This window comes from Anabas testudineus, chromosome 11 (assembly GCF_900324465.2).
Source record: "Anabas testudineus chromosome 11, fAnaTes1.2, whole genome shotgun sequence".
In the NCBI taxonomy this organism is placed as follows: Eukaryota; Metazoa; Chordata; class Actinopteri; order Anabantiformes; family Anabantidae; genus Anabas; species Anabas testudineus.
The window spans coordinates 21894201-21921893 of NC_046620.1; the positions used below are offsets into that span (position 1 = coordinate 21894201).

Sequence of the window (27693 nt, forward strand, 5' to 3'; positions counted from 1 at the left end):
GATCCGATGAATACACACTAGAGCGTTGATTCTTTGATGTACCACAGCTACTGTTACAGCATGCTTTATTGCTGGGTTTCAACAAGCAGTAAATATTCTAGTTGTGTGAAGCCACAAAGACTGTCTGCACCCACCTGGAGGACGTACAGCTACTCCTTCAACCTCAGTGCAAACTGCTCCAATAAAGTGATTTTTTCAAAGTTAGCGTCAACATGTAAACGGGATGTTTGTCAGTACAGGTCCGATTCTTTTCCTGGACAGTTGGAGTCATTCAACACATGATAGAGTCTATAACCACGTATTCATTCATACTGAGGAACTTCCACAGAGCACACACACACACGCTGCTGAAAATAGTCCCTAACACATGCATCACGTCCTCTTTTTTGAGAGACTAGGGAAAGCTACAGTTGTTTTAGGATATATCACCGAGATTAAAACAAAACGTTGTTTCTTTCTGTCCTCTGTGTGAATCCATGAGCTTGGGGCCAGCAAAGCCAGTTTCTTCAGTTATACAACAATCCAACACTAGATGTAGCTCCTTCAATGACTCTGAACTATATCAACATCCTGGTTTTAATGTTCCCACAAAACTACTGCTCGTTAATGTGACCAGCAGGACTGCTCATTGCTCAGCTCTGGTGGAATGAACAGACATCAAGGGATTTGCTTTCTGTGACCAAGGTGCTGGAACAAAGTGAAAATGTCACAGCATTCAACTTTAATGGTCGTCAGTGGCTTTTTGAAAGCAGGTAACTCAACTGGCATCAGCGGACGTGTAGAGATGTTCAGTGTCTTTCCCAGGGCTAAGAGTCGGGGCAAGATGCAATCCATGGGTTAAATAGAGATAATGGTGCTCACAGTCTCTTCTTGAAGACACGCAAACTGACTGTAGTGGTTGTAAGAAGCGCTGCTGGACACGCTGGCCCCTGAACAGCAAGTGAAACCCCCTCCTCCCAGTACATGTCTCTTCTTCAAATCAACAGCCTTATTTTTAAGGGCGGTGTCCCACATCTTTCTCACAATGAGCTCTCTGAAACATCATTTCTTCTTCAAGCAGCGATTGATCAGGTGTGTGGAGCGTCAAGTTCTAAGCAGGCGTCCTAAGGGCTGCTACTCCAAAGCTGCTCACTTGGTACAAACACTGGACAGATCGTCAGTGTTCAGTTGTGTGTTCATGGGAACATGCTTAGCCTGGCTGGGCAGGCACACACACAAATAGAATATAAGTAGCTGAGTAGCTGGGGAGATGGATTGGAGGTTGGACACTAAAGACAGTGGAAGCCCCTCAGTTGAGCTCTTTTCCCCTCACCATTCGCCACAAAAGCATTTTTAGGTGAACAAACCAGTGCTGAACCACAAATACCTCAGACGACAGACACCGTTTGCTTTTGGACTACAAGACACTGAATCTAGAAGAGGCAGCACAAAAATGAAGCCCATGCCTGCAATATTATCACAATTCTAGGTATTTCTAATGTGATTTAGGAGACGATAGAGAAACTTCTGGAAATGTCTGTATGTAACTAAACCAACAACTGTTAGGATCACTTTGTCCTTCTGAGCCTGTTAATGTAGTGACACGAAAAGAACCAGCGCTGAAGCAAAGACAACACTGCTGTCATGCACATCACCTGTAAAAGCAGCAGTTGTTCACTCTCTCACACACACACTCTCACACACACACACACACACACACACACACACACACACACTCACACTCACACACTCTCACACACACTCCCTCTCTCTCACACACACTCACACTCACACTCTCTCACACACACTCACACTCACACACTCTCACACACACTCACACACACACACACACACACTCACACACACACTCTCTCACACACACTCACACACACTCACACACACTCACACACACTCACTCACGTTGTCTAACTGTAATACACACGTGTGGGGCAGCTACTAATGGCATGAATCTTCAAACTTTTCTCAGACTCCGTCCAGAGTTCCTGGTTTAATTCCGTTCAGAGTCTCTAAACATAAAATAATTCCTGCTGAATTGAAAAGTTTATTTGCAGCGCTTTAGAGGCCTCGAGCTGCTACATTTTTTATGAAATAAAATGAGACGTATGAGTGTAAATTCTGTGCCCACGAGAATGGGCTCTGTCTAACAACAGGACTCAGTTTGAAAGAAATAACTTTTGCATTGTTTGAATATATTTCTGATAGCTGACATTTGTTGATTAGTAATAATATTACATTAAAAAGAGGTTGTGTGTTATCACAGCATCTGGCAGTTGACCCAGAAAGAGAATAGTCATGTGTCAACCTGGGCCCCAAAGCTAAGTAGGTAAACCAGAAAAATGGAGTTTGTATTTAATACAGGGGGAACAGCGTGACATGTTGGGATGGAGAGTTTAACCTTCCACTGAATGAGTGAATTCCTATGTTGACAATGAATGAAAGTGTTGAGAGTCACATTAACTGGCCCCCAGCCGTTACTCCTCTGACTGTCGACCTGGGGTCAGTTTCGGCTCTGTCGCAGCGAGGACAGGAGGAACGGCAGCAGGTTGAGAGCAGGTCGATGCTCCTGCACCCCCAGTGCAACCAGAGCTCCTGCCAGGAGGGAAGTTACTCTGGGCAGGACAGGGGGCTGAGCTGGCATCACCTGTAACACAGAAACAGAGGACAGTCACACAGGAAGCTGAGTCTCCATCTCTATTGACTCTATAACTCAGAACCCTTACTAACATTCTTGTTGTCTCCTAGCTGTAAACAATACACAGCGCTGAAACTGAAACAGTACACAGTTTTCTTCTTCACTTGTTTTCTGTGGCTGTCTTGACATGTGGCGGGAGGTAAATGCAGACACTATCTGAGCCTGTTATTGTGGAGCAAACACTGTTTTCAGAACTTACATGAGTTCATGTACACAGAGAAAGAGAAATGAATAAAATGCCATTTTTACTTTAACTGGTAATGATTGAATCTGTGTCTGTTCATAACTCTCACTTGTAAGTCGCTTTGGATAAAAGCGTCTGCTAAATGACTACATGTAAATGTAACTGGCACCGAAATATCACCTTCAACACATGCAGCCCACTCAGATAAACTCTTATTAACTCTTTTTAACTGCCTCTTTTTAGTTCATCTTTTTTTAGTAAACCTACCCGTCTTTCCTCGTCTCTACATAACCGCTACATAACCTTCGTCATATTTCCTCGTCTTAGCTTTCGGTTGACTTTCGTTTCTCTCTCTCTCTCTTTCTTTTCATCCCTGTTAAATACTTTTTCATGGTGTCTCTTGAGGGTTTGTTCACTACACTTCAAACCTCCCGCTCTGTGCAGTATGTGCGCATACGCAGTGCAACAACACCATAGAGCTAATACTCTCTGCGCACACTCTGACAATGAGAGTGCCGCTGCCATCTACTGTGCTGGATGTGCAATTACACTTTATTCTAGTACGGCCAAAAAGCATGTTTCCTGGGGTCACACGCGCCCCCCCTAGCGTCGCCCCACTATTTGAGAAGCACTGCTCTACAGGCAGCTAGCAAATGTCAACAGGCATGTAAGAGCAGTTGGCTGCCTACCTTTTCAACTTTGTGACAGTGAATGAGTCCATCCTGTCCAATGTAAAAAGTAGAGAAAGCATCATATGACCTGTAACAGATGACATTTGGATTGAGGTTGATTAGAAACCAGTGACAAAAGACTTCAGCAGCACCAGTTCCAGTCTGGATGGACTGTGTCTTACCTGTAAAGTTGAGACTTGTCTTTGCGGTAGAAGCGCAGTAGCAGAGAGTAGAAGGGGAGACCCCAGATCCTCCAGCGAGCTTTGATGGTCCCATCCTCTACATGCTTGGTGAGCTTCAGCACCTCCAGCCGAGCTTCAGCGTAGTAACATAGGCAGAGGAGGCGCCACAGTGAGAGGCTGAGCTGGTATATCACGCGGCCTCTACACCAACACACAGTGACAGGAAGTAACACAATGAGAGGCTGGACCTTTCTAAACAGCATATATCAGAGAAAAAGGGTGTGTGTGTGAGAGTGTGTGTGTGTGTGTGGTAATGTTTCAACATATATACTGAACAGAACAAGCAGATTTACCTGGTTTTGATGTTCACAAGGCCATTGATGAATTCCACATCACTTGAGTACATGGTGTAATCGTGGCTCTTTCCAAACAAACTTGGAAGCTGCAAATCAAACACACAACATTTATTCTCTTGAGCATGTTAAAAGAAAAGAGAGTTCAGGGAGGACCAACATACTTGATTTGCAAATATCATCCAAAATGGGTAGAGGTGATGTGAAACACTGTAAGATCAATAAATCAGCGAGACCAAGCAATGATGATGCACTCACACATTCAAATACAAAGTAGCTCTAAGTATCTGTGGTTCAGTGAGAGTCTGTAGTTCACTGTCTTCTGGACAACTGAAGTGTAGCACCACCAAGATGTCTCAGCCCTTTACAGCGTCCTCACACAAGAAGCTATGTGAAGCCATCAAGGAAACGCTTTACAGAAACAGATCTAAAGCATGTTTCCATTGATACTTATAGGAGCATGATCCATAACAGGGAGAGAGAGAAAAACTGATTCAGTGCTTAAAAGCAAACTACTGTGGTCTGACATCTAATTAGTGCATTATCCACCACACAACCCTTTCTAAATCTGCCTAAAGACTTTAACATGGGCAGAATGCCACAGAATTCTCAAACAAGGAACCAACTCTTTCCCTGGGTCAGCCCGGCTTCAAATGGAGTTGATAGAGCTCCAAACATCTGAAATGTGATCATGTGAAATATTGGCATGTCACAACTGTTGAGGTGGAGACACTGAAAATAAAGTGCCCCAAAGTTCAACCTTAATGCAACAAATGTGAGCAGATGTGTAATAAGTGCAACAAGTCATTACATACAACGGCAGCTACATGTACCTACAGTAGCAAAAAAAAGTATGTGAACTCTTTGGGATTATGTGGAGTTTTGAATGAATTTGTCATAAAATGTGCTCCAATCTTCCTGTAAGTCACAACAATACAAAAACACAGTCTGCTGAAAATAATAGTACACAAATATTATATGTTTTCATGTTTTTATTGAACATAACATGTAAACATTCACAGTGCAGGGTGGAAAGTATGTGAACCTTTGGACTTAATAACTGGTTGACCCTTCTTTGGCAGCAATAACCTCAACCAAACGTTTCCTGTAGTTGCAGATCAGACCTGCACAACGACCTGGAGTAATTTTGGACCACTCCTCTTCACAAAACTGTTTCAGTGTAGCAATATTCTTGGGATGTCTGGTGTGAATGGCTCTCTTAAGGTCATGCCACAGCATTCGGGTTAAGCTCAGGACTCTGACAGGGCCACTCCAGAAGGTGTATTTTGTCCTGTTGAAGCCATTCTTTTGTTGAATTACTTGTATGCTTTGGGTCATTGTCCTGTTGCATCACCCATCGTCTGTGGAGCTTCAGTTGGGGACAGATTTTCTTACGTTTTCCTGCAAAATGTCTTGATAAACTCTGGAATTCATTTTTCATCAATGACAACAATCCATCCAGGCCCTGAGGCAGCAAAGCAGCCCCAAACCATGATGCTCCCTCCACCATGTTTTACAGTGGGGATGAGGTTTTGATGCTGGTGTGCTGTGCCTTTTTTTCTCCACACATAGTGTTGTGTGTTTCTTCCAAACTCATCTGTCCACAGAATATTTTGCCAGTAGTGCTGTGGAACATCCAGGTGCTCTTTTGCAAACTTCAAACGTGCTGCAATATTTTTTTTGGACAGCAATGGCTTCCTCCGTGGTGTCCTCCCATGTACTCCATTCTTGTTTAATGTTTTCCTTATTGTAGATGTGTCAACAAAAATGTTAGCATGTGTCAGAGATTTCTGTAAGTCTTTAGCTGACACTCTTCTTTACCTCTTGCAGTCATCTTTACAGGACGACCACGGGAGAGTAGCAACAGTGCTGAACTTTCTCCATTTGTAGACAGTCTGTCTTACCATGGACACATGAACATCAAGGCTTTTGGAGATACTTTTTTAACCCTTTCCAGCTTCATGCAAGTCAAGAATTCTTGATCGTAGGTCTTCTGAGAGCTCTTTTCTGCGAGGCATGGTTCACATCAGGCAGTGATTCTTGAAACCAGTGAACCCAAAACTGGTGTGTGTTTTTAAAGGGCAGGACAACTTTCAGCAGCACATCCAATATCATCACACTGATTGGACTCAAGGTTGGCTCACTCCTGGCTCCAATTAGCTCTTGGAGAAGTCATTAGGCTGGGTTCACATACTTTTTCCACCCTGCACTGTGAATGTTTACATGTTATGTTCAATAAAAACATATAATGTTTGTGTACTATTATTTTCAGCAGACTGTGTTTTTGTATTGTTGTGAGTTAGATGAAGATCGGAGCACATTTTATAACCATTTCATGCAAAACTCCAATATACAACTGCAGGAGCTATAGGAAAGGTTATACAAGCACAGAGGTAGCAGTGGTCATACTCAACAAATATTATATATTTATAACTGAAAGTATGAAATGTCACAACAGAGGAGTGCACTGATTTTTGTTGGACCTCTGTTGTTTCATTATAGTTTAATTAGTCAAGTGTTTGTGGTTTCTGGGCTTCATCATAAACAACTAGTGATGACAAGTGATGCACACAAAGAAAGTGAAACAAAGAACAGGAGAGAGGTGCAGCTTTCATAACTTGTAAGAACCCATGACAACCATGTCACAAACATTCATCCACCCATAGAGAGACTTGTCCACTGAAGGGTCACAGGAATTCTGGAACCTATTCCAGCTGTCATTGGGCGAGAGACTGGGTAATTCAAGACATTTGTTCCAAAGGGGCCATTTGGTTTGTTTCATTCCCAAATAAATTTTCCTTTCAGTAGAATTGGGTCTGGGTTCTTATGGGTTAATGCCTGATGAGGTTAATTTGATTATGTTCATTTGTAACTATAGATCATACCTAATAGTGTGTGGATTCTTTTACTTGGGATGTTGTTTATATTGCCATTCTTACAGGCTCCTCATGTTTTTCTCAGCTGGAGTGATTGAATTTTTGTAAGGACCTTGAATTTTGTAAAGTCTTAAACCTTACACTGTAAAGTGCTTCGTGATATCTTTTGTTGTGATTTACATAAATAAACTGAATTGAAAACTAAAATGAACAAATAAAAGCATCAATACTGTCTGGAATCTCGTCAGAAATGCAGTTAAAATGCAGCTACAATCATCCCTAAGCAGTTATATGTAACATTATTTCACCACGTGTGGTAGAAGAATGACCAGTAAAAAACCTGCATACAGCAAAACAATGTGACCGAGCACTTCTTTAACTCTTTTATTTATGTCAGGATTCTGTTGTAATGATGACTTTTTTTCTTCTTGTGACAGCGCTAAACTGCAGCTGCTACTCTGCTAATAGCTGCTCCAGCTGAACCTCCTGTGTAGAACTGTGTGTGTTACTCAGACATAGAATGAATTCTTACCTCTATCCTCAGTCTTTCATACATCATGGCCAATTTCTCTTCTTTTTCACTGCCTCCCTCAGTATGCTCCCCCACTGGTCTCTCTGTGTAGCTACACAGAGAGACAGGGGGTACTAGAGACAGATCCACAGGCAAGTGGTCAAGTCCAAAATTCTGCCTCGTCTTCAGCCTACTACTGGTAAATGTCTCTGTGCCGGGTGAATGAAAACAATAAAACTGGGAGCCGTACATGAACGGTGCAGGACACCTTTCAGTTTCAAACAGGCTTCTGAAACTGCCATGTTCTCTCTTTACAGATTCAACCGTGTTTCTCTTGAAGCTGATGCTGATGTCATCCTCTCTGCTGCCATCCACTGTGGTCAGGGTGAAGGCGAACTCAGACGACTTATGAGACACTGGTGCAAGCAGTTCTGCTAGTTTATTGTGTCCAAACAAAGGGACCTCCAGCAGGTTGTGGAGGCTGTCTGGGTCGCCCTGTCGCACCAGCACACACACACTGAAAGACTCCTCCCAGTCTTCCTCACACAACGCTCCTCTCTGAGGCTGACTGTCATTGTGGAACGGGTGCAACAGCACTGGCTGTTTAAGGTACTGATATCTCAGACTGTTGGGGGGTGCCAGGGCCCATGTCGCACTGCTCAGGGGACGTGTCTGATGTATCCAATCGACTGCCTGACAGATCAAAAAGGCAAGATTCGTTTTAATACCCAATACTAGTAGAACATTTTGTCATACATACTGTGTGGATTTAATTACAACAGCTCTAAAATGACTGCTGTTAACAAATGCTCTCAGCCATTATAGACTAAATCATAGGCATCAGTTTTAATCAGGCTAGATTAGCACAAATACTGGAAGTATGTGTGTGTGCTATTCTTTTAAATTACAAAGACTGATAGGCATGATTAACAATCAGATCGATATCACTAGCCACATATTTGTCACCTGATAAATAACAACAGTGTCACAGACTGATAAATTTGACGCAGCAATATATCCCGCCCACCAAATGTTTTGTTCACAATGACCACATAGAACTATTGAACTAGATTTATCTAGTACAAAAGAAGATCTCATCGCATGCAATCTCATGAAACTGGTTGAACAGACAACTGAAATGGGAAAAAAAGCAATCAAGCTGATTACCTGACTGAGAGTCCAGTTCTGGTTTTTGAAGGGTGGCCTTCTGCTGTGGCTGCGGACACACCCCACCCAGAAGGCCACACCCCCTCTGCTTACAGCCATTCACCACAGGGGCCGGGGCAACCCCAGTCACCAGCTGATCATCATCCACAGTACAGGAAACACCACAAAGACACAAATCTTGTGCTTTACAGCTGTACTTTATAGCTGGATGCTTCCCAACTACAGCTGTGGGTTCTTTACCTCCACAAACCTGAGACCACAAAGAAGAGAGGGCAGAGATAGCAACAATGACTGTGAGCATTTTTGAGTTTCAGACAACTACTAGGTTTCTAGTCCCAACTTGTCACAGATGACGAGTTGCTGCTGTTCTGTGTCTTGTGGGATATATACTCAATAAGAATTAAGTTTTAAAATGTTGGTCAAAATATGTTATGGTATTGTAAGTACTGAAGTATCTGGTTGGAAGTAGTGATGGACTGTTCACTGATATGGGTCTTCCATTGGGGTTTGCAGAGACTATGCCAGGAGCACATGACCTTCAGCTGAGCACAAGCTAATAATCAGAGACTCCATGGTGACAGTTGGGACTGAATGAACCAGACATGATCATACTACAACATAAATGTTTTACCAGACCATAAAACGTTTAACCCTAGCTTTACAAGCTGTAAAGTACAGATGTGAAATGGAACTGTACAGTGACTGTAACAGCTTCTTTTGTATAAATCTTTTCATCAAACCCCTTCATTATCCACCTATTGTGAATAATAAGAAAACTAATATTGTTAGCTGTAGCTCTACTGCACACATTGGAGATGACGTTAATAACTATTCCCAGATAAAATGGTTCTGGTAAGTTCTTGGCACGGCAACACTTGCGAATAATCACATTAGGGAATCAAGAATGACTATTTGGTGACTATTTGGTGACTATTTGGTGACTATTTGGTGACTATTTGACTTTCGTTATACACCGCATTAGTCTAATCTGTTATGTCAGTTGACGTCAATCACCACAGGTTGAACTGAAACAGCTGCATGTTATGTTGCTAATGGTCACTTCGGTTACATTAGTTTTTTTTTTCCATAAATAGCCAGGGCATATGGCTCGAGATACCTTCCCTTAAACGCTGACAGCACCTTACATGCTATTAGCTAGCTCTGACTGCCGTTACAGCCCATAGACAGTCAGACAGTCAGTGATAGCGGCTAGGCTAGGCTAGGCTAGGCTAGGCTAAACACCTAGCAGCTCCTAACAAGCTAGCTACCGGCTTGGTAAACGTCTCTGTAATTTTACCTTTTATACGCGAAAACCCACAAAATCAGTGTAAATGGCGTGGTTGTCCCAGAAAGGTTTTGTAAAGCAGTCACCGTCACCACTAGTTAATCCTAGTAACAAGTCAGTAAGTATAAGACAGCTAACTTACACAGATGTCTTTCCAGCCCTGTGTGTCCTTGTCCGGCCAAACACGCGTCACGCAAGCAGTCGTGATGCTGCCTTCACGGCGGTCGGAAATGCCGCGACAGTCTCCGAGTAACCTTCCCCTCAGCATCCAGGGCAGCAGCCGTTTAGTTTACTGACACTTCAGACTAATGAAATGTTTTTATGGAAGCTCATTTCCATCCCTGGAAAACGACAGATTTTCTCAAATAATAAGACACCACATATAAGCCTATTTCCTAGCACCCAGTAAAAGAAAACATAATAAATATTTTTTAAATAACATATTTAATAGTAATTTGATCTTCACTTGCAAATTAATATCAAACATTTACACTTATTGTGCTATCTAACAGGCAGAGTTCTGTCCTACTGAATTTCTGTAAGTCTCCTGCTCATATTAAGATGTAAAAAATAAAAGTGAAATTACTACATTTGTATAATATATGCATTCAAAATGATATTTATGTAAAAGTAAATATAGTAAAGTAAATAAAATGAATGTATTTAAGAAATATCACAGCAAAACATATTTAATATTTTTAAATAGATCCTTGTTTTAATATTGTATAATATAGTGTATCCTTGGGAAATCTGTGCATCTTTCTGTTAGGAGCATTTTATTGTTAGTTGGCTATTCTGGATGTGTATCATTTATATATAGACATAAATATATGTGTATCATTTATATATAGACATAAATATATATATATATAAATATATATATATAGACATAAATATATATATATATAAAAATATATATATATAGTTATAAATATATATATATATAAATATATATATATAGACATAACTATATATATATATAAATATATATATATATATATATATATATAGACATAACTATATATATAAATATAAAAAAAATATATATATATAATATATATATATATATATATATATATATATATATATATATATATACACACATATAATATATACATATATATATTTATCACATCCACACACGTACCACAGTCCGCCAGGTGGTGGTATGACTTGTCAAGCCTTATGGCAACTGAGTAAAAGCCAGAAGAAGAAGAAGGAACCCGAGGGCGCCCCGCATTAGGGATACCCTCGAGGGACCACTAGGACGAGCGCGGTGTTGACCAACGAAGATCAACGAAGGAAGCCGAACATGATGGTAGTTCTACAGTGATCATCACACACACACATAATTAAACTGTAGTTCTACAGTGATCATCACACACACACACATAATTAAACTGTAGTTCTACAGTGATCATCAAACACACACACACATAATTAAACTGTAGTTCTACAGTGATCATCACACACACACACACACACATAATTAAACTGTAGTTCTACAGTGATCATCACACACACACATAATTAAACTGTAGTTCTACAGTGATCATCAAACACACACATAATTAAACTGTAGTTCTACAGTGATCATCAAACACACACACATAATTAAACTGTAGTTCTACAGTGATCATCACACACACACATAATTAAACTGTAGTTCTACAGTGATCATCACACACACACATAATTAAACTGTAGTTCTACAGTGATCATCACACACACACATAATTAAACTGTAGTTCTACAGTGATCATCACACACACACACATAATTAAACTGTAGTTCTACAGTGATCATCACACACACACACATAATTAAACTGTAGTTCTACAGTGATCATCACACACACACACACATAATTAAACTGTAGTTCTACAGTGATCATCAAACACACACACACATAATTAAACTGTAGTTCTACAGTGATCATCAAACACACACACACATAATTAAACTGTAGTTCTACAGTGATCATCAAACACACACACACACACATAATTAAACTGTAGTTCTACAGTGATCATCAAACACACACACACACACACACACATATTAAAGCTGTAGTTCTACAGTGATCATCAAACACACACACACACACACACACATATTAAAGCTGTAGTTCTACAGTGATCATCAAACACACACACACATAATTAAACTGTAGTTCTACAGTGATCATCAAACACACACACACACACACACACACACATAATAAAGCTGTAGTTCTACAGTGATCATCTCACACACACACACACACACACACACATATTAAAGCTGTAGTTCTACAGTGATCATCAAACACACACACACACACACACATAATAAAGCTGTAGTTCTACAGTGATCATCAAACACACACACACACACATAATAAAGCTGTAGTTCTACAGTGATCATCAAACACACACACACATAATTAAACTGTAGTTCTACAGTGATCATCACACACACACACACACACACACATATTAAAGCTGTAGTTCTACAGTGATCATCACACACACACACACACACACACATATTAAAGCTGTACTTCCTCCTTCAGTTCGTGGATTTAACAGCTGACGTGGTTCGGCTGACTTCGTTGGTCACGTGACACAGCCTCTTGCAGGTCGTAGCGGTCCGTTGAGCCTCTCACCGCCGGCATCATCGCAGACAGTAGCTCAGTTAGTTGGGCCGCATCACATGTGTGTAGCTGCTAGAAAGACACAGACAGCTTTAACTACGTTTTTCACTTCAGGTGCAACTAAATTAATAAAATGCCCAAGAAATCGAACGAGGAAGAGTGGGTGGATGACGAAGTCGCCCCCGCAGCTGGTGAGATAACCTTATTGTTTTTGAGAAGCTAGCCAACAGGCTAATGTTAGCGTTCCAGCTAAGCTAACGTCAGTCTAGCAGTAGTTTGGAGAAGGTGGTAATTCTGCCAGACACCCTGAATATCCTAATGTTTCACTCGTATTGGTAATTCAATATATATATATCTATATAAACTACTACAATTAATTGATTAATCTCAGGAATCTTCTGATCAGCTCGGTTTAAGTTGGTTCATCATTGTTTTAATACAGGTTCAACATTTAACGTAAAACGTGAATTAATTGTTCGTAAAGGTCTCGATAGATAAGTAGGACTTTACCCACTAACTTCGAAAACAACGCTTGATAAGCTTCTTATCTAAACACATGCTGTTCATGTAGGATCGTGTCAAGTCTACATAGGACTAATTTCACTAAATTAACGTGATGCCAGAAACAAACAAGCGAAATATGAATGAAGTTTATGAAGAAAGAATGACATAGACACCTGACCAGAAGTTGTTAATAGAAAAACATGTTTAAGTGCTAAACGAATCTAAACGGAACAGTTCAGTCATATTTCACTATGATTCCACCAAAGTGCTTTTCAGCTAAAGCCACGAAGTGTCTACCTGTTCCTGGAAATGAAACGATATTAGAGACACTCACATGTGTAAAATACAGTGTTTATAACTGCTTTAAACAGATATAGTGCAAATGAAATGAACCTGTCACTATACGGTGAGAAGTGCTGACTCTGATGCTGAGTGTTCACATCCTAGTTGGGTGAACAATGTAGAGCCACCAGCTGATGATGGTGGTGGAGAGTTCAACCAGATTTAGGACAGACTCCACTTCCTGTATTAAAAGTAAGAACTCTGATGTGAGGAAAAAGGCTAAAAATCATGCACTATTTATGTATGAAAAGTCACCATGTAAGCTCATAGTGAGCCACAGGATGCTGGCTCGCCGTCCTTGTCCTAACTCAGTTTCTTCTTATATTTTTGTGAAGTAAAAACATCTGTTTGATTCCAGCTGAAAAAACGGTGAAAAAGGGGAAGAAAGATAAAAAGAAGAAAAAGAGTGTGAGTACTTACCAGTGTTATATGGCATTTAAGCTGATCTTGTATCACTATGTTTTGTCATTGATTTTTCTTTTCTTTTTTTTGTCACATCAGTTCTTTGAAGAACTGGCCACAGACAGCAAAACTGAAAAGGCAGATGAAGTGGCTGTGAAAGACACCCATGGAAAACAGGTAACGTTTCCCCAGAAATGTATGCACGTCACAACAATGCAGACTGCAACAACAGGGATTGATGTACCTCATTTACTCTTTCGTGCAAAGCAGAAAATTCACTCATTTTGTGTCAGTCAGTTCAGTGGTCGTCCAAGCTGCTATCTTTATCATCTGCAAAAAGTAACTGCTGCTCAACATGTTTTTATCCAGAAAATCTGACCTGATTCATGAAATATTTGAAATGAATATTTTGATTGTTTTGTTGCATTGCTATCAGCAGTGACACTGACCTAACTGAGGAAATCAGGTTAACTGACTCGTGTGACGATCAATAATAAACTCAGTTTAGGCAGCAATCCTTGTTTTATCCTATTTTTGTGTTTGTGTTATTTACCATCTATTGCATTTGTCCATGTCAGATCAACCGTGTCAGGATTAACTTTTCAGGTGCCTTAATGACAGATCAGATGACATTTTGCTTACTTATTGTGACACTTGTCATTTGATTCAAGATTCAAGATTCAAGATTCAAAAAACTTTATTAATCCCAGAGGGAAATTGTTTTGCCTCATTACCATTGTTCTCAAAACAGACAGAAAGAAAAGGAACAACAACCAGGAAAGATCCATACACCAACATACATACACAAACAGAAATACACAATAACATCAATACCGAAAAACTCAATATATATACAGAATATGTAAAATAGAAAATAGATAATGAAATTAGGTCACAAGTATATGACAGTTTCACTTCCCCAACCCCTTACAGAGGGGGGAGGAATTGTACAGATTGATGGCCACAGGTAGAAAGGATCTCCTGTGGCGCTCTGTGGAGCATTTAATGTTAATAAGTCTTTGGCTGAACGTGCTCCTCTGTCCAACCAACACACTGTGCAGTGGGTGGGAGGGATTGTTCAAGATTGAGAGGAGTTTGGACAGCATCCTCCTCTCAGCTACAACATGTAGAGGGTCCAGCTCCACCCCCAGAACAGAGCCAGCCCTCCTAATCAGCTTGTTTAGTCTGTTAGTGTCTGCCACCTTCATGCTGCCGCTCCAGCAGACCACAGCATAGAAGATGACACTGGCCACCACAGTCTCATAAAACATCCGCAGCATGGTGCTGCAGACGTTGAAGGACCTGAGTCTCCTCAGGAAGTACATCCGGCTCTGAGCCTTTCTGTACAATGCTGATGAGTTTTTGGTCCAGTCCAGTTTGTTGTCCAAGTACACTCCGATGTATTTGTACTCGGACACAACCTCCACCTCCTCCCCCTGTATAGAGAGAGGGATGACAGGACTCCCAGATTTCCTGAAGTCCATCACCAGCTCCTTTGTTTTATTGATGTTCAGTTGCAGATGGTTGAGTCGACACCAGTCAACAAAACTGTCCACCACTCCACGGTACTCTGTGACATCTCCATCCCTAATACATCCTACAACTGCAGAGTCATCAGAGAACTTCTGAAGATGACAGGACTCTGAGTTGTACCTGAAGTCTGAGGTATACAGGGTGAAGAGGAATGGAGACAGAACTGTCCCCTGTGGAGCACCTGTGCTACAGACCACAGTGTCAGACACACAGTTCTGCAGGCGGACGTACTGTGGGCGGTTGGTGAGGTAGTCCATGATCCAGGAAATCAGGGGAGTGTTGACCTGCATGTTTTTTAATTTCTCTCCCAGTAGTGCAGGCCAGATGGTGTTGAATGCACTGGAGAAATCAAAAAACATGATCCTCACTAAGCCCCCAGGCTTGTCCAGGTGGGTGTAGGTGCGATGGAGAAGGTGTATGATGGCGTCATCCACTCCAATATGGGGTTGATAAGCAAACTGGAGGGGGTCAAGTGAGGGTTTGACCAGAGGTCGGAGGGACTCCAGGATCAGCCTCTCAAAAGCCTTCATGATGTGTGATGTCAGAGCCACTGGTCTGTAGTCATTGAGGACTCTGGGACGTGGCGTCTTATTCACTGGAACCAGGCACGACTTTTTCCACCCTAGAGGAACTCTCTCCAGGTGCAGGCTGAGATTGAAGATGTGTTGGAGAACAACACATAGCTGAGGAGCACAGGCTTTCAGCACCCTTGGGCTGACTCCATCAGGACCTGCAGCCTTTGTGGGGTGAAGCCTGTGCAGCTCTCTTCTCACCTGCTTAGCTGAGACTGTGAGGGTGGTGGCTGAGTCGTGTGGGGGAGGGACTGAGGAGCAGTTATTGAACTGAAGTGGGCTCTGTGGCTCAGCCTGGAATCAATTGAAAAAATTATTCAATTCATTGGCTCGGTCCACAGTCCCCACATTCTCCTGGCTGCTGGACTTGTAGCCAGTGATGGTCCTCATGCCCCTCCAAACCTCCCTTGTGTTGTTATGCTGAAGGCTTTGTTCCAGTTTCCTCCTGTAAACCTCCTTCCCCTCCCTGATCTTGACAGACAGCAGTCTCTGGACCCTCTTTGCTGCCTCCCTGTCTCCTGATCTGAATGCCTTCTTTTTTTCATTCAGGATGGCTTTGATGTCTTGAGTGACCCAGGGCTTATTGTTTGGGAAGCAGCAAATGGTTTTTGTGGGTACGTGGGTGTCCACACAGAAATTAATGTAGTCAGAGATGCAGTCCGTCAGTCCATCAATGTCCTCACCGTGAGGTTCACAGAGAGTCTTCCAGTCTGTCTCTTCAAAGCATCCCTGCAGGGCAAGGTGTGCCCCCTCTGTCCACCTCTTTACAGATTTAATGGTGGGAGGCTGCCTCTGAACCAAAGGTGTGTATTGTGGGAGGAGATGTACCAGGTTGTGATCCGACTTTCCCAGAGGGGGGAGGGCAGTGGAGCTGTAGGCATCTTTAACATTAGCATACATCAGGTCCAATGTCCTCTCCCCCCTGGTGGGACAGCTCACAAACTGGGTAAAGGTAGGAAGTGTCTTATTGAGGGTGGCGTGATTAAAGTCTCCAGAGATCATAAAGAAGGCGTCGGGGTGTCTGGTCTGCAGGCTGGAGGTGACCGTCTGAATGACGTCACACGCAGCAGCGGCGTTAGCGGATGGAGGAACGTAAGCGGCGATTAATATGGTGTGAGAAAACTCTCTGGGCAAATAATATGGACGAAGTCCCACAGCCAAAAGTTCAATATTAGGGCTGCATACACGCTCTTTCACAGTGACATGACCAGGATGGCACCACCTGTTGTTAATGAGAACGGCGAGCCCCCCGCCTCTCATCTTACCGCTCTCCTCCTGTCCCAGCGCACGGTGCTGAAACCGTCTATATTAACACTGGAGTCAGGAATACCATCATGCAGCCATGTCTCTGTGAAACACATCAAACTACACTCTGTAAAGATTTTCTCCATCCTCACTAGAGCTGTCAGTTCGTCCATCTTATTGTCCAGTGATCTCACATTACCCATAATCAGAGAGGGGAGATGAGGTTTGAATCTTCTCACCTTCACTCTGCGCTCTGCGCAAATAACACCTTTGAACGTGTTATTTGCAGCCTCAGAAAAAGAAGAAAGACCGGCGGAAAGAAAAGGGTGGCGATGCAGATGACGATGATGAGGACGTCATGCTGAAGCTGAAAAAGTTATCAGTGCAAGAAAGTGATGAGGAAGACGAGCCAGGTATGATGTTTTACTACTGATCCCTAGGATGACATCATTCTTATCCTCAGATTTGTTCACACAGTTAAACAAGCTCATCTTTTCTTTTCACAGCCATCGCTTCCAGTAAAGGAAACAAGAAAGTCAAGGTTTGTCATTAGACTAAACTGTGCTTCACTTCTACCCTCCTGACTCTGTTGGCAATGTAAAGCATCTGTTGTGTGCCCCTCAGGGTAGCAACATCTTTGCTGCTCTCAGCCAGGGCCAGAGTGACGAGGAAGAGAAGTCTGATGTGGAAGAAGAAGAAGAAGAAGAAGAAGACAAACCAGCAAAAAAGGTAAAGTGGTGTAGTGGCTTAAAATGACCAAACAACAAATGTAGCTTTAGTTTGCAGTGTTGACTTTTCTCTGGATGTTCTACTTCTCACAACTGAAACTTTTTTCACTTTTGGAGCTGTTTACATGTTTCAAGGTCAATTCACGTTTTCTGCACTAGGGATGTGAGTCTAGCAAGAAAAAGAGCTCCTACAGTATGTTTGTTGTACACCATCAACATCAAGTGAGGAAAAAACACTATGTGTAACTTCACAAACAGTGTCAACATAGCTAGTGAGCATCCGGTTTATTTGCTCAACACTATAACATGAATTGGCCTTTATTAAAGTAAGGGTTATTATCATTTGCTGAAATGAACACAAATGTCAAATTAATCACCACCACCACCAAGACCAAATATGAACTGTCCAAGACTCCTTAAGCATGGAAAACTTCAAAAGTAAAAGTATATCAGAGAAAGAAAGTAAAATGCAGTACACATTATATGTTATATGTACGTATGCATTTTTTTTTTCTATACTGGATGCATTCATGCTATAATTAAAAGACTGGGGTTAAAATGACAAAGCCATGCAGCAAGTGGAAGATATAAGTTCAACACCAGTCATATACACTAACCATCGACAGCAAGTTAAAAATGAAGGCAGGAAGACATTCCTTAATCCAATTTGGGAGTGTGTTACACTATCGGGTGTCAAGGCTGCAAATGAGTTGCATTTATTGTAAAGCTGTCAAACCTATATCAAACTGAGCTGTGCTATCTCCTAATTGGAATTAGAAAGTCACACATCATATCACATATCAGCCATCAGGATAAAATGTTAGGATAATATGTTATGAGCAGTGACTCTATTTACCATTCTCCCAGTTATTCCAATACTCATGCTGTAACTTGTAATATATGCAGCCTGAAGCAGGTGATGTCCTTTGAGTCTGGTGTTTGTAGCAGTTTCTTTGCTTTGATAGATACACATCCACATTCTCTAAATGTTTTGGGTCTGTCTGTGTACATGTGTCTTTAACACAGAAGGTTGTGAAGGACAAGAAAAAAGACAATTCAGTGCCACAAGGGTTAGGGTTAGGTGAATTTATTTTTCACCTCTTTCCTGTTTCTTGTCATTAAGTTAGTCTTATTCACAAGATGTGAGCCTGGTGCATAGATTGGTGCCACAGTAGAGTATTTCCTTTTTCCAAGCTTCTTGCTTATTTTCTTTATGTCTCTCTGTGCTCAACATGGCACACATGTAATCTTCATAACTGAGTCCGTCTCTGGACAATATTGGCCTATATTTATTTACAGTATATGTGTGTTGTATGAAATTATCAGGCTGATAACAGAGAAGAGAAGGCAGACAAGGATGACGGTGAAGAGAAAACTACAAAGAAAACTAAGAAGACAGAAGCCAAGTCCAAGGTGGGTTCTACTGAAGATCTACGTCTTTATAAAGACAGTTGATCCGAGCAGACAAAGCATCTCCAGGGATGAATTTGGTGATGTCCATAAGCTCCATACATACAGTCATTGACTGCAAAGGCTTTTCATCCAAGTAATAAAAAGTATGATTATAGTTACAATGATGTCACTTTGTCCAAATACTATTGAGCTATGGAGGTACTCTGCTTGAATGGCTGTAATTACTTAATGCTAAATGCCATATTTTTGGGAAGTCTCTTACCAATAATTTACTAAACTCAGTGCATGCAAATTAAACGAATTACGAGTTACTTTTAATTGTTACATCGCAGTCTTTGTCCATCGTCATCAGCAGCAGCAGCAGCAGCAGCATCTTCATTATCAAGTGTTCCTTTTTCTAATGCCCCAGTCTGCAACCACAATAGACCATCATTTCCAACTCGTTGCTACTATTGTTGTACAACAACATCACATAAGACTCCTCATCAGCACAGAAATGCTAAACTCTTTTTCTGCCTTCAGAATAAAATGTGTTGAATGTGTTCATAGTGAGGTATTTTCATTTTAGTCTTAATTGTACCACGTTCCAGGTAACTGCAATGTCCTTTAACTGTGTTCTTATAGAAAGCCAAACCTGCAGATCGACCACGCAGCGATGATGAAGAAGAGAACAGTGACGAAGGGGACATGATGATGGTTTGTTTGTATGACTAAGCTACAGCATCTTTTCTGCTCGTCTCCTTTGAATATGTGTGTTACCATCTCTTGTTCTCTGACTGGAACCATCAGAGTGCTGAGGACGCCATTGCTGAACAAGCCAAGCAGCAGGAAGACGACCCATATGCTAATCTTAGTAAAAAGGAGAAAAAGAAGAAAAAGAAACAGGTAAATACTGATATTAAAGTTATTAACATTAAGCTACAAACATAAAACTGCTAAATGTATGGTTCTTCATTCCTGCATGTTTTATATCACCTTCCATAAGCTTAGATGTTTTTGTCTAATAAAAGTTCTTCACCTCAAGTACATTAGAGTATTGTGATATTAGATTTTATAATGCTGTATCAATTATCTAAAACATTATCAAGATTTGTAGTGGTTCATTTTGTGACTTGTTTAAACCTCTTACCACTAGATAGCAATGTTGCTGAGTTGCAGTTTCAGCCGTTTGTTTCACTCCAGTGAATAATAAAGTCAGTAAGAGTAATAACTAATGAATGTGCCTAAAATAATATTACAAAAAAAATCTGTTTTTTCATGTCTTTATTGAGAACAACCATAAAAACCTCATAGTGATAGTGGAAAAAGTATGTGAACCGTTAATGATAATAACGGTACGACGAGGCACCTTTTGGTGGCATGGCATTTTTTTTGGTGAGGCATCGCTCACGTAAGTGTATTCTTCATGTGTGGAGAAAACTAAAAAAAGTTTGTGGTTTTTGTCAGTCACAGTTTCTCTATTCCACACCTACAAGCTAATTTTCTTTACATGACTGCAGATATGCCAACACCTGACTCCACTTAGCTTTTTTGTAGTCATTAGGGTTCACATACTTTTTCCACTAGCACTATGAGGTTGAATTTTTTGTTATTATTTTAGACTCATCATTATTGTAAATAGTCTTGACTTAGATGAAGATTAGTTCATGTTTTTTGAGAAATTAAGCAGAAAATTCCAAGAGGTTCACATACTTTATCTTCCCACTGTATTAACAACGTGTCTATAACAGATGTACCCTGGCTCTCATCCAGTGACTGCTGGTATTAGCCGGGTCTTGGACAGCATATGGTCAAACGGCAAAAAATAGGTTGACCTTTGGATAATGGTTCATACAGGAACAGTCAGTGTATAGTCCTGTCGGAACAGAACTCAAAAGAAAACCACAGTCTTAAAGAGACACCTAGAGGCACAACATTCAGAAATCATCCTGTGAATTTGTGGCTTCTCTTAGTCTTTTAGATTGGAATTGCTATAAGGGGTGTTGAATCTGGAGAAGTTTGTCTGGTTCTGATTACGCTGTAATTGTGGTTATTTTGCATTGCATTCATGGGCTCCTCCATCTCTGTGCTGGTGGTTGCAGATGGAGTACGAGCGTCAGGTGGCCAGTGTTCGTGCACAGAATGCTTTGGAGGGCGATTTCTCCATTTCCCAGGCTGAGATGTCCTCCAGACAGGCCATGTTGGAGAATGCCTCTGATATCAAGGTTACAGGATTATTATATTTTTGTTAATGAGTGACCCTTGCAGGGTGAACTTGAATCAAAAATGAACCTAACTGACTTATGAAATGTATACATCTTTTTCATTGTAAGGTTTATGTTGTGAAGACGCACTTTATCGTCTGTGATATTAAACATCTGTATGTGAACTTTAGTTGGAGAGATTCAGCATTTCTGCTCATGGCAAGGAGCTGTTTGTCAATGCTGACCTTCTGATTGTTGCTGGAAGAAGATATGGTTTAGTTGGACCAAATGGGTAAATAATCTTTTTAACTGTTGACTATGTATGTAAAGGCCTGGAGACTTTCACTTGTACACTGTAAAATATAACCTAATGAAGGTTGCAGACACTATCAACAGTAGTCAGGTTCATGTGTTTTGTAGTGGCAGCCAGTCTTTTGCTTAATGTTAATTTTTGCATTGATCATATCAATTCTTTCAGCAAAGGAAAGACGACATTACTGAAACACATCGCCAACAGAGCCCTCAGTATTCCCCCCAACATTGATGTGCTACTGTGTGAGCAGGGTAAATGATCAGTGCTCTCCATTAACTAATTGTCAGTCCTCACCGTTATGGTCTGCTGACACTGTCATATGGTCATGTTTATGTGCCAGAGGTGGTAGCTGATGACACTCCAGCAGTGCAGGCAGTGCTGAAGGCGGACACCCGCCGCCTGAAGCTCCTCGAGGAGGAGAAACAGCTTCAAGCTCGTCTGGAAAAAGGAGAGGACAGCGTGGCTGAGAGGCTGGATAAGGTGCGTCACCATGCTGTGATATTTGAAAGCCAAGCACAGTCTACTTAGAACTGGACAGATGGCCATTATTAAATTAATTAGTTTAATATTTCACCAATAGACAAATCCACCACTCCAGAATTAAAGAATACAAGTTCCCATTGCAGCAAAAGTCATGACTGTTAAAAGCAAATCCAACTGCATTATGGAAAGCAGATCTGAAAAGAGTAGAAATGACAAAATAAAAAAAGACATTCACCAGGTAGACACAAACAGCACTCCAGATGTTTGCTAGATGTGCATCTGTTGGGCATATCAACTTTTTGAAAGGTTTTTACTGTCGGGATGACTTGAGCCTTACTAACATTAAATAAAAGCTGAAGTCTGACAATATGATTATGTCAAAACCTCTGACAGATTAAAAATATATATTTAATAATATTCAGATGTTCAAACAAAGTGGAGATAAAATTTAAAAACTCCATAAAGAGGCAAACCTCATGCTTCAATCTTGATGTACTGTACTTGTTGTAATTGGCATTTCTCCTCTTTGCCAGGTCTATGAAGAGCTGAGAGCAATTGGAGCTGCAGCAGCTGAGGCCAAAGCCAGAAGGATCCTGGCTGGTCTGTCATTTACCCCTGAGATGCAGAACAGACCCACCAAAAGGTTCTCTGGAGGCTGGAGAATGAGAGTCTCCCTTGCCAGGTACACCCCACTACAAACACGACAGATGAAAGCTGTCTGACGTTTGTTAAAGTCCTCCTTCACTCACTGCCACCTTACATACCCACAGAGCTCTGTTTATGGAACCCACCCTGCTGATGCTGGATGAACCCACCAACCACCTGGACCTGAACGCCGTCATCTGGCTCAACAAGTATAAAGCAGCTTTTTAATTACTTAAGTCATATTGCTACGTGCTTCATATTGGTAGTGTTAAGTGGCATAACAGTTCTAAAACCGAGACTGAAACCACTTCTTGCGTATTAATAACAGCTCCCTGATGCCCACAAATTATATACAATATCACAGAGACCTGATATTCCCTCTGTCACCTAAGTGTGCAGGCTTTACTTTAAGAAAGTAGAATTGTGTCTATATAGAAGGTGTAGTGTGAGCTGTGGTGCTCCACACTTCACTCTCTGCTCTATACTATGACAAACAATTTGATGGAGCTCTAGGTAACGTGTAACACAAATATGTCTGCGCCGTTCTCTTTTCAATTTACAGCTACCTTCAAGGCTGGAAGAAGACTCTTCTCATTGTTTCCCATGACCAGAGTTTCCTTGACGACGTGTGTACAGACATAATCCACTTAGACAACCAGAAACTCTATTACTACAGAGGAAACTACTGTAAGTGTCCATCAGTGTCTTTTTTGTCATGTAATCCCACCACAGTGTTGAGGTCATAGTTCTAAATGGGAGTTGCAGGACCCCATGTTAAGATGCTTCTTAATGTCTGAGGCTGTTTGTTTGGACGTAGTTATACTGCAGGATGAATTTAGGACCAATCAGACACCTGCCTGATGGGCTGATGATAGAGAAGAATCAAAATATCAACCTCAGCCTGAAACCTTTAAATAGAAAATGAACTCTTAGCTATGAAACAGGATTAAGTTCTGTTTTTAAGCTAAGAGTTAATTTCCTGTCAAACGTTGGGTCTGTATAGAAACTAAAGTTTGCATGTCTATCAGTTTTATTACATGTTTTTGTAGAATGAAATCATTACTTCACTTTAATACACAAAGGAGATTACAGCTGGGATAGATACTGGAAATATGGCCGAATGATTACATGATACTTATTGTTTGCTTTTTGTTAAGTGACCTTCAAGAAGATGTATGTGCAGAAGCAGAAAGAGCTGCAGAAACAATATGACAAGCAGGAGAAGAAACTGAAAGACCTAAAGGCTGGGGGCAAGTCCACCAAACAGGCTGTGAGTATGCTTGTCCTCAAAACCCTCCAGTCTTTGAAATCTGAAACGTGATCCCAAAACAAAAAGAGAAAAGTACAACTGTACCTTCATCAGTGAAACGAAGTACAATAGTTAATGGATGTGTACAATCACAAGGTCTGTGTTGAAACATGCCTGTAAAGCCCTCATGCATTCAGCAAATACAATATTGAACATTAAAATTTGGAATAACAAAAAGCTATTATATCTTCCACACCTTTAAGTTCCCAGTTGACTCCTCTGCTTTGTCTGTCCATTCTCTCATATGTTTCCTCTTAGGAGAAGCAGACTAAAGAGGCCCTGACCAGGAAGCAGCAGAAAGGCAAGAAGAAGGGAGGTCAGGAAGAGGAGAGTCAGGAGGCCCCAGAGCTGCTGAAGAGGCCTAAGGAATACACTGTCAAGTTCACATTCCCCAACCCACCTCCACTCTCACCACCAATACTGGGACTGCACAGTAAGAGCATCTGCAGACTGTTTCAGCCGCTCAGTGCACAGTGCTATTCAACGTTGTGTGTATTAGTGAAGTAAACCCTGTAACTGGAATGGAAAGCCGTAATATGCCAGCATTGCTGTGCTGACTCCATTGCTTCTTTCTTTTACAGGTGTGGACTTTGGCTATGATAGTCAGAAGCCTCTCTTCAAAAATGTAGACTTTGGAATTGACATGGACTCCAGGAGTAAGTGTTAAGTCCGATGTTATGTAGACTGTGCACCAGTGTGCCAAAAGTAAAGTGTCTGAAATGACTGCAGAATGAAGCACTAACGTTCAGTTAGTGTAGTTGATGGGTTTAAGGTTGTGTTGGGTTGGGCTGAGTTGGACAGTGTGATGGCAGCAGGAAGGTTTGTGTCTCAAGTGGTAGTACAGGAGTTAGACTGGTTCACCCACTAACTGCAGAGTTGACTCTTCTGGTTCCAATGTTGGTGTCCTTGGGCAAGTTACTGAGCCCCAAGCTGCTTATGATGTGTGAATGTTCACTGGACATCGTAGCTCTGGCCTCTAATTCCCCTTTAATGCTGTGTTGTGGTCAGCCTGCAGACCAGTGTACTGTCTCCACCGTTCACTGTGTATTTCTTTTCCTCTTCTCTCTAGTTTGTATAGTTGGACCCAATGGTGTTGGAAAGAGTACCCTGCTGCTGTTGCTAACTGGAAAATTAAATCCTGTAAGTGTGTAGATATGCAAAAGAAGTATACAAGAAGTATAAAGTGATGAATGATCAGATCTTTTACTGATAATTCTCAACAAGCACAGTTCACAGCAGGATGTGCTACTGACCTAACTGAATGTTTTCTTTGTGCTTCAGACTAAAGGTGAGATGAGGAAGAATCATCGTCTGGTGAGTAACTTAGTGTTGGACATATGTTGACTGTGTCACTCTGAACTGATCTATGTTGGGCAGGGCCAGAGACCTGTGCAGCTGATCTGTTGACCTCAGTGTTGATGAGAAACTTCAGTGTGTTGACACATGTGTGAACTCAGTACGTTACTCTTTTATGTTTACATGAGGAAAGGTTGTAACCCGAGTCTCGTGTCTGTCTTCAGAAAGTGGGCTTCTTCAACCAGCAGTATGCTGATCAGCTGAACATGGAGGAGACGGCCACAGAGTACCTGATGAGGAACTTCAACCTCCCCTACCAGGATGCCAGGAAGTGTCTGGGGCGTTTTGGTCTGGAGAGCCACGCTCACACCATTCAGATCTCCAAACTGTCAGGTGAGAACCCCAACAGTGGGACGTTTCCTGACACCCGTCCTGAAGGAGACGTTTTCTAACCTAACAGAACATTTCTGGACTTTATCTCCAACAGGTGGTCAGAAGGCCAGAGTGGTGTTTGCTGAGCTGTCGTGTCGCCAGCCTGATGTTCTGATCTTGGTAAGGACCACACTAACACACTACCCTAACCACACTGCTGCTTAGTGAATTCTACAACTAACCTGCTTTGTCTCCTTCTCTCAGGACGAACCCACCAACAATTTGGACATTGAGTCAATTGATGCATTATCAGATGCTATCAATGAATACAAAGGAGGTAAGACATAAATAAATAAGTATATTAAATAGTAATTAAATAAAACAAAAATCTAATATATGATGTGACTGTAGTTTTCTCTGTAAATCCCTTATTTTTGCTAGCACCGCTGAATAACGCCAAATACAAACGGTCATGGCACAACCGGGTATATCCAGTAGATCATAGTCAGTGTTGTGTATGTCTTCAATAAATGGATGCTAGCTCAGAAAGGAACATTGTACATAGCTCCTCCCCCTACACATGAGAAGAGCACATGATGTCCAAACCTGATCGGAGACAGATCAGTGATCACTCCGTAGATAAAACATGTCCACACACTTCAGACACCCACTGCACTGGTTGGCTCTTTGTGACGGTAACAACTAAGTGTTCCTTCTCGTCCAGCTGTGATCATTGTGAGCCATGACGCCCGGCTCATCACAGAGACTCAGTGCCAGCTGTGGGTGGTGGAGGACTGCACCATCAACCAGATTGACGGAGACTTTGACGATTATAAGAGGGAGGTGTTGGAGGCCCTGGGGGAGACCATGGTCAACAAGGTCAACCCGTGATCCCACAGAGCAACTGTCAGGACACACTGCTGCGCTCCACCTTGTCTCTCCATCATGTGCTACCTACACTTCATCTGGACTGGTCGCCATGTCTCAACCCTGACCTGTTCCTTTTCTTCTGGACTGGAACATGAGGAACAGGTTGGATAGATACTGGAACAATAAGCCAACGTTAATTTCTATAAATATAGTTGGAGATAGGACATCTTGAATAATGGTGTGTGGTAAAGATGTATGAAAAGGAAATAAATACATTTTTCATCATGTGGTTGATTGAAGTTTATCTGCAGCTCTGTGGGATGAGATGTTTCTAACAGCCTAGACACTGATGTAGGTTCATGTCCTGTTTGTGCTGTGACACTATTAGAGTGATTGAGGCACTAACTCAACACCTGATGGTGTATAACGGTGTTTGGTTCCCAGTGTAGTTGTATTATTGCTGATAAGTTGGCAAATTTAAATAGCTAAAAGATTACACAGTGGTTTTCCTTAAACCGCACACTTGTTTGACCTTTGACCTGTCATTCAGTCTATCCAGCCAGTCCTTCTAGGGACTGCTACACGTGTCCCTCTTGGAAGCCAGCAAGAGGAAGTCCTGGAGAATTCAACCTACAGCCCCACGTGGCACTAATGGTGTCACCACGCAAAACAGGATCCTCATGGTCCACATTCACTGATTTAGGGAAGATGAGGATGTTGATGTAGTTTCTCTTTTGCTTTTTTACAAGAGTAATGAAGATGAGAACATTATTCCTTTTGATCCACATCATCAGTAGCTCGTATGTGATTCCTCCTGCACTGTTTCCACGTCTGCTCATACTGAGTAAGGTAAAAGCTTTAAGTTAGAGCCTAGTAAATGATCCTGTGACACAATATTTAATATGGTTACATATCACTGAATAAATA

General features: G+C 41.5%; 2 protein-coding genes across 3 annotated transcripts; one reads left to right on the forward strand and one right to left on the reverse strand.

The window, feature by feature from the left end:
• Nucleotides 1-1804: 1804 nt before the first annotated feature.
• Nucleotides 1805-10148, reverse strand: c11h6orf136 (chromosome 11 C6orf136 homolog). Of its 2 annotated transcripts, none has more exons than XM_026346864.1 (7): nt 10064-10148; nt 8637-8886; nt 7491-8162; nt 4083-4171; nt 3730-3930; nt 3566-3635; nt 1805-2641 (listed from the first exon to the last, which is right to left on the reverse strand). In XM_026346864.1, exons 2-7 carry the CDS (start codon nt 8733-8735, stop codon nt 2498-2500), a joined length of 1275 nt encoding a protein of 424 aa, XP_026202649.1. In that variant the 5' UTR covers nt 8736-8886; nt 10064-10148; the 3' UTR covers nt 1805-2497. The 2 variants fall into 2 exon arrangements, with proteins under 2 accessions (XP_026202649.1, XP_026202651.1); XM_026346866.1 differs by lacking the exon at nt 10064-10148 and adding an exon at nt 9934-10057.
• Nucleotides 10149-12549: 2401 nt separating this feature from the next.
• On the forward strand, nt 12550-27051 carry abcf1 (ATP-binding cassette, sub-family F (GCN20), member 1). The gene is made up of 25 exons (XM_026349531.1): nt 12550-12747; nt 13761-13810; nt 13904-13981; nt 17444-17567; nt 17661-17695; nt 17779-17883; nt 19209-19295; nt 19920-19991; nt 20085-20180; nt 21377-21499; nt 21670-21770; nt 21957-22042; nt 22132-22271; nt 22808-22956; nt 23045-23128; nt 23482-23606; nt 24077-24189; nt 24487-24661; nt 24810-24884; nt 25298-25368; nt 25510-25542; nt 25749-25917; nt 26012-26076; nt 26161-26233; nt 26621-27051. Exons 1-25 carry the CDS (start codon nt 12690-12692, stop codon nt 26785-26787), a joined length of 2454 nt encoding a protein of 817 aa, XP_026205316.1. The 5' UTR covers nt 12550-12689; the 3' UTR covers nt 26788-27051.
• Nucleotides 27052-27693: the final 642 nt, after the last annotated feature.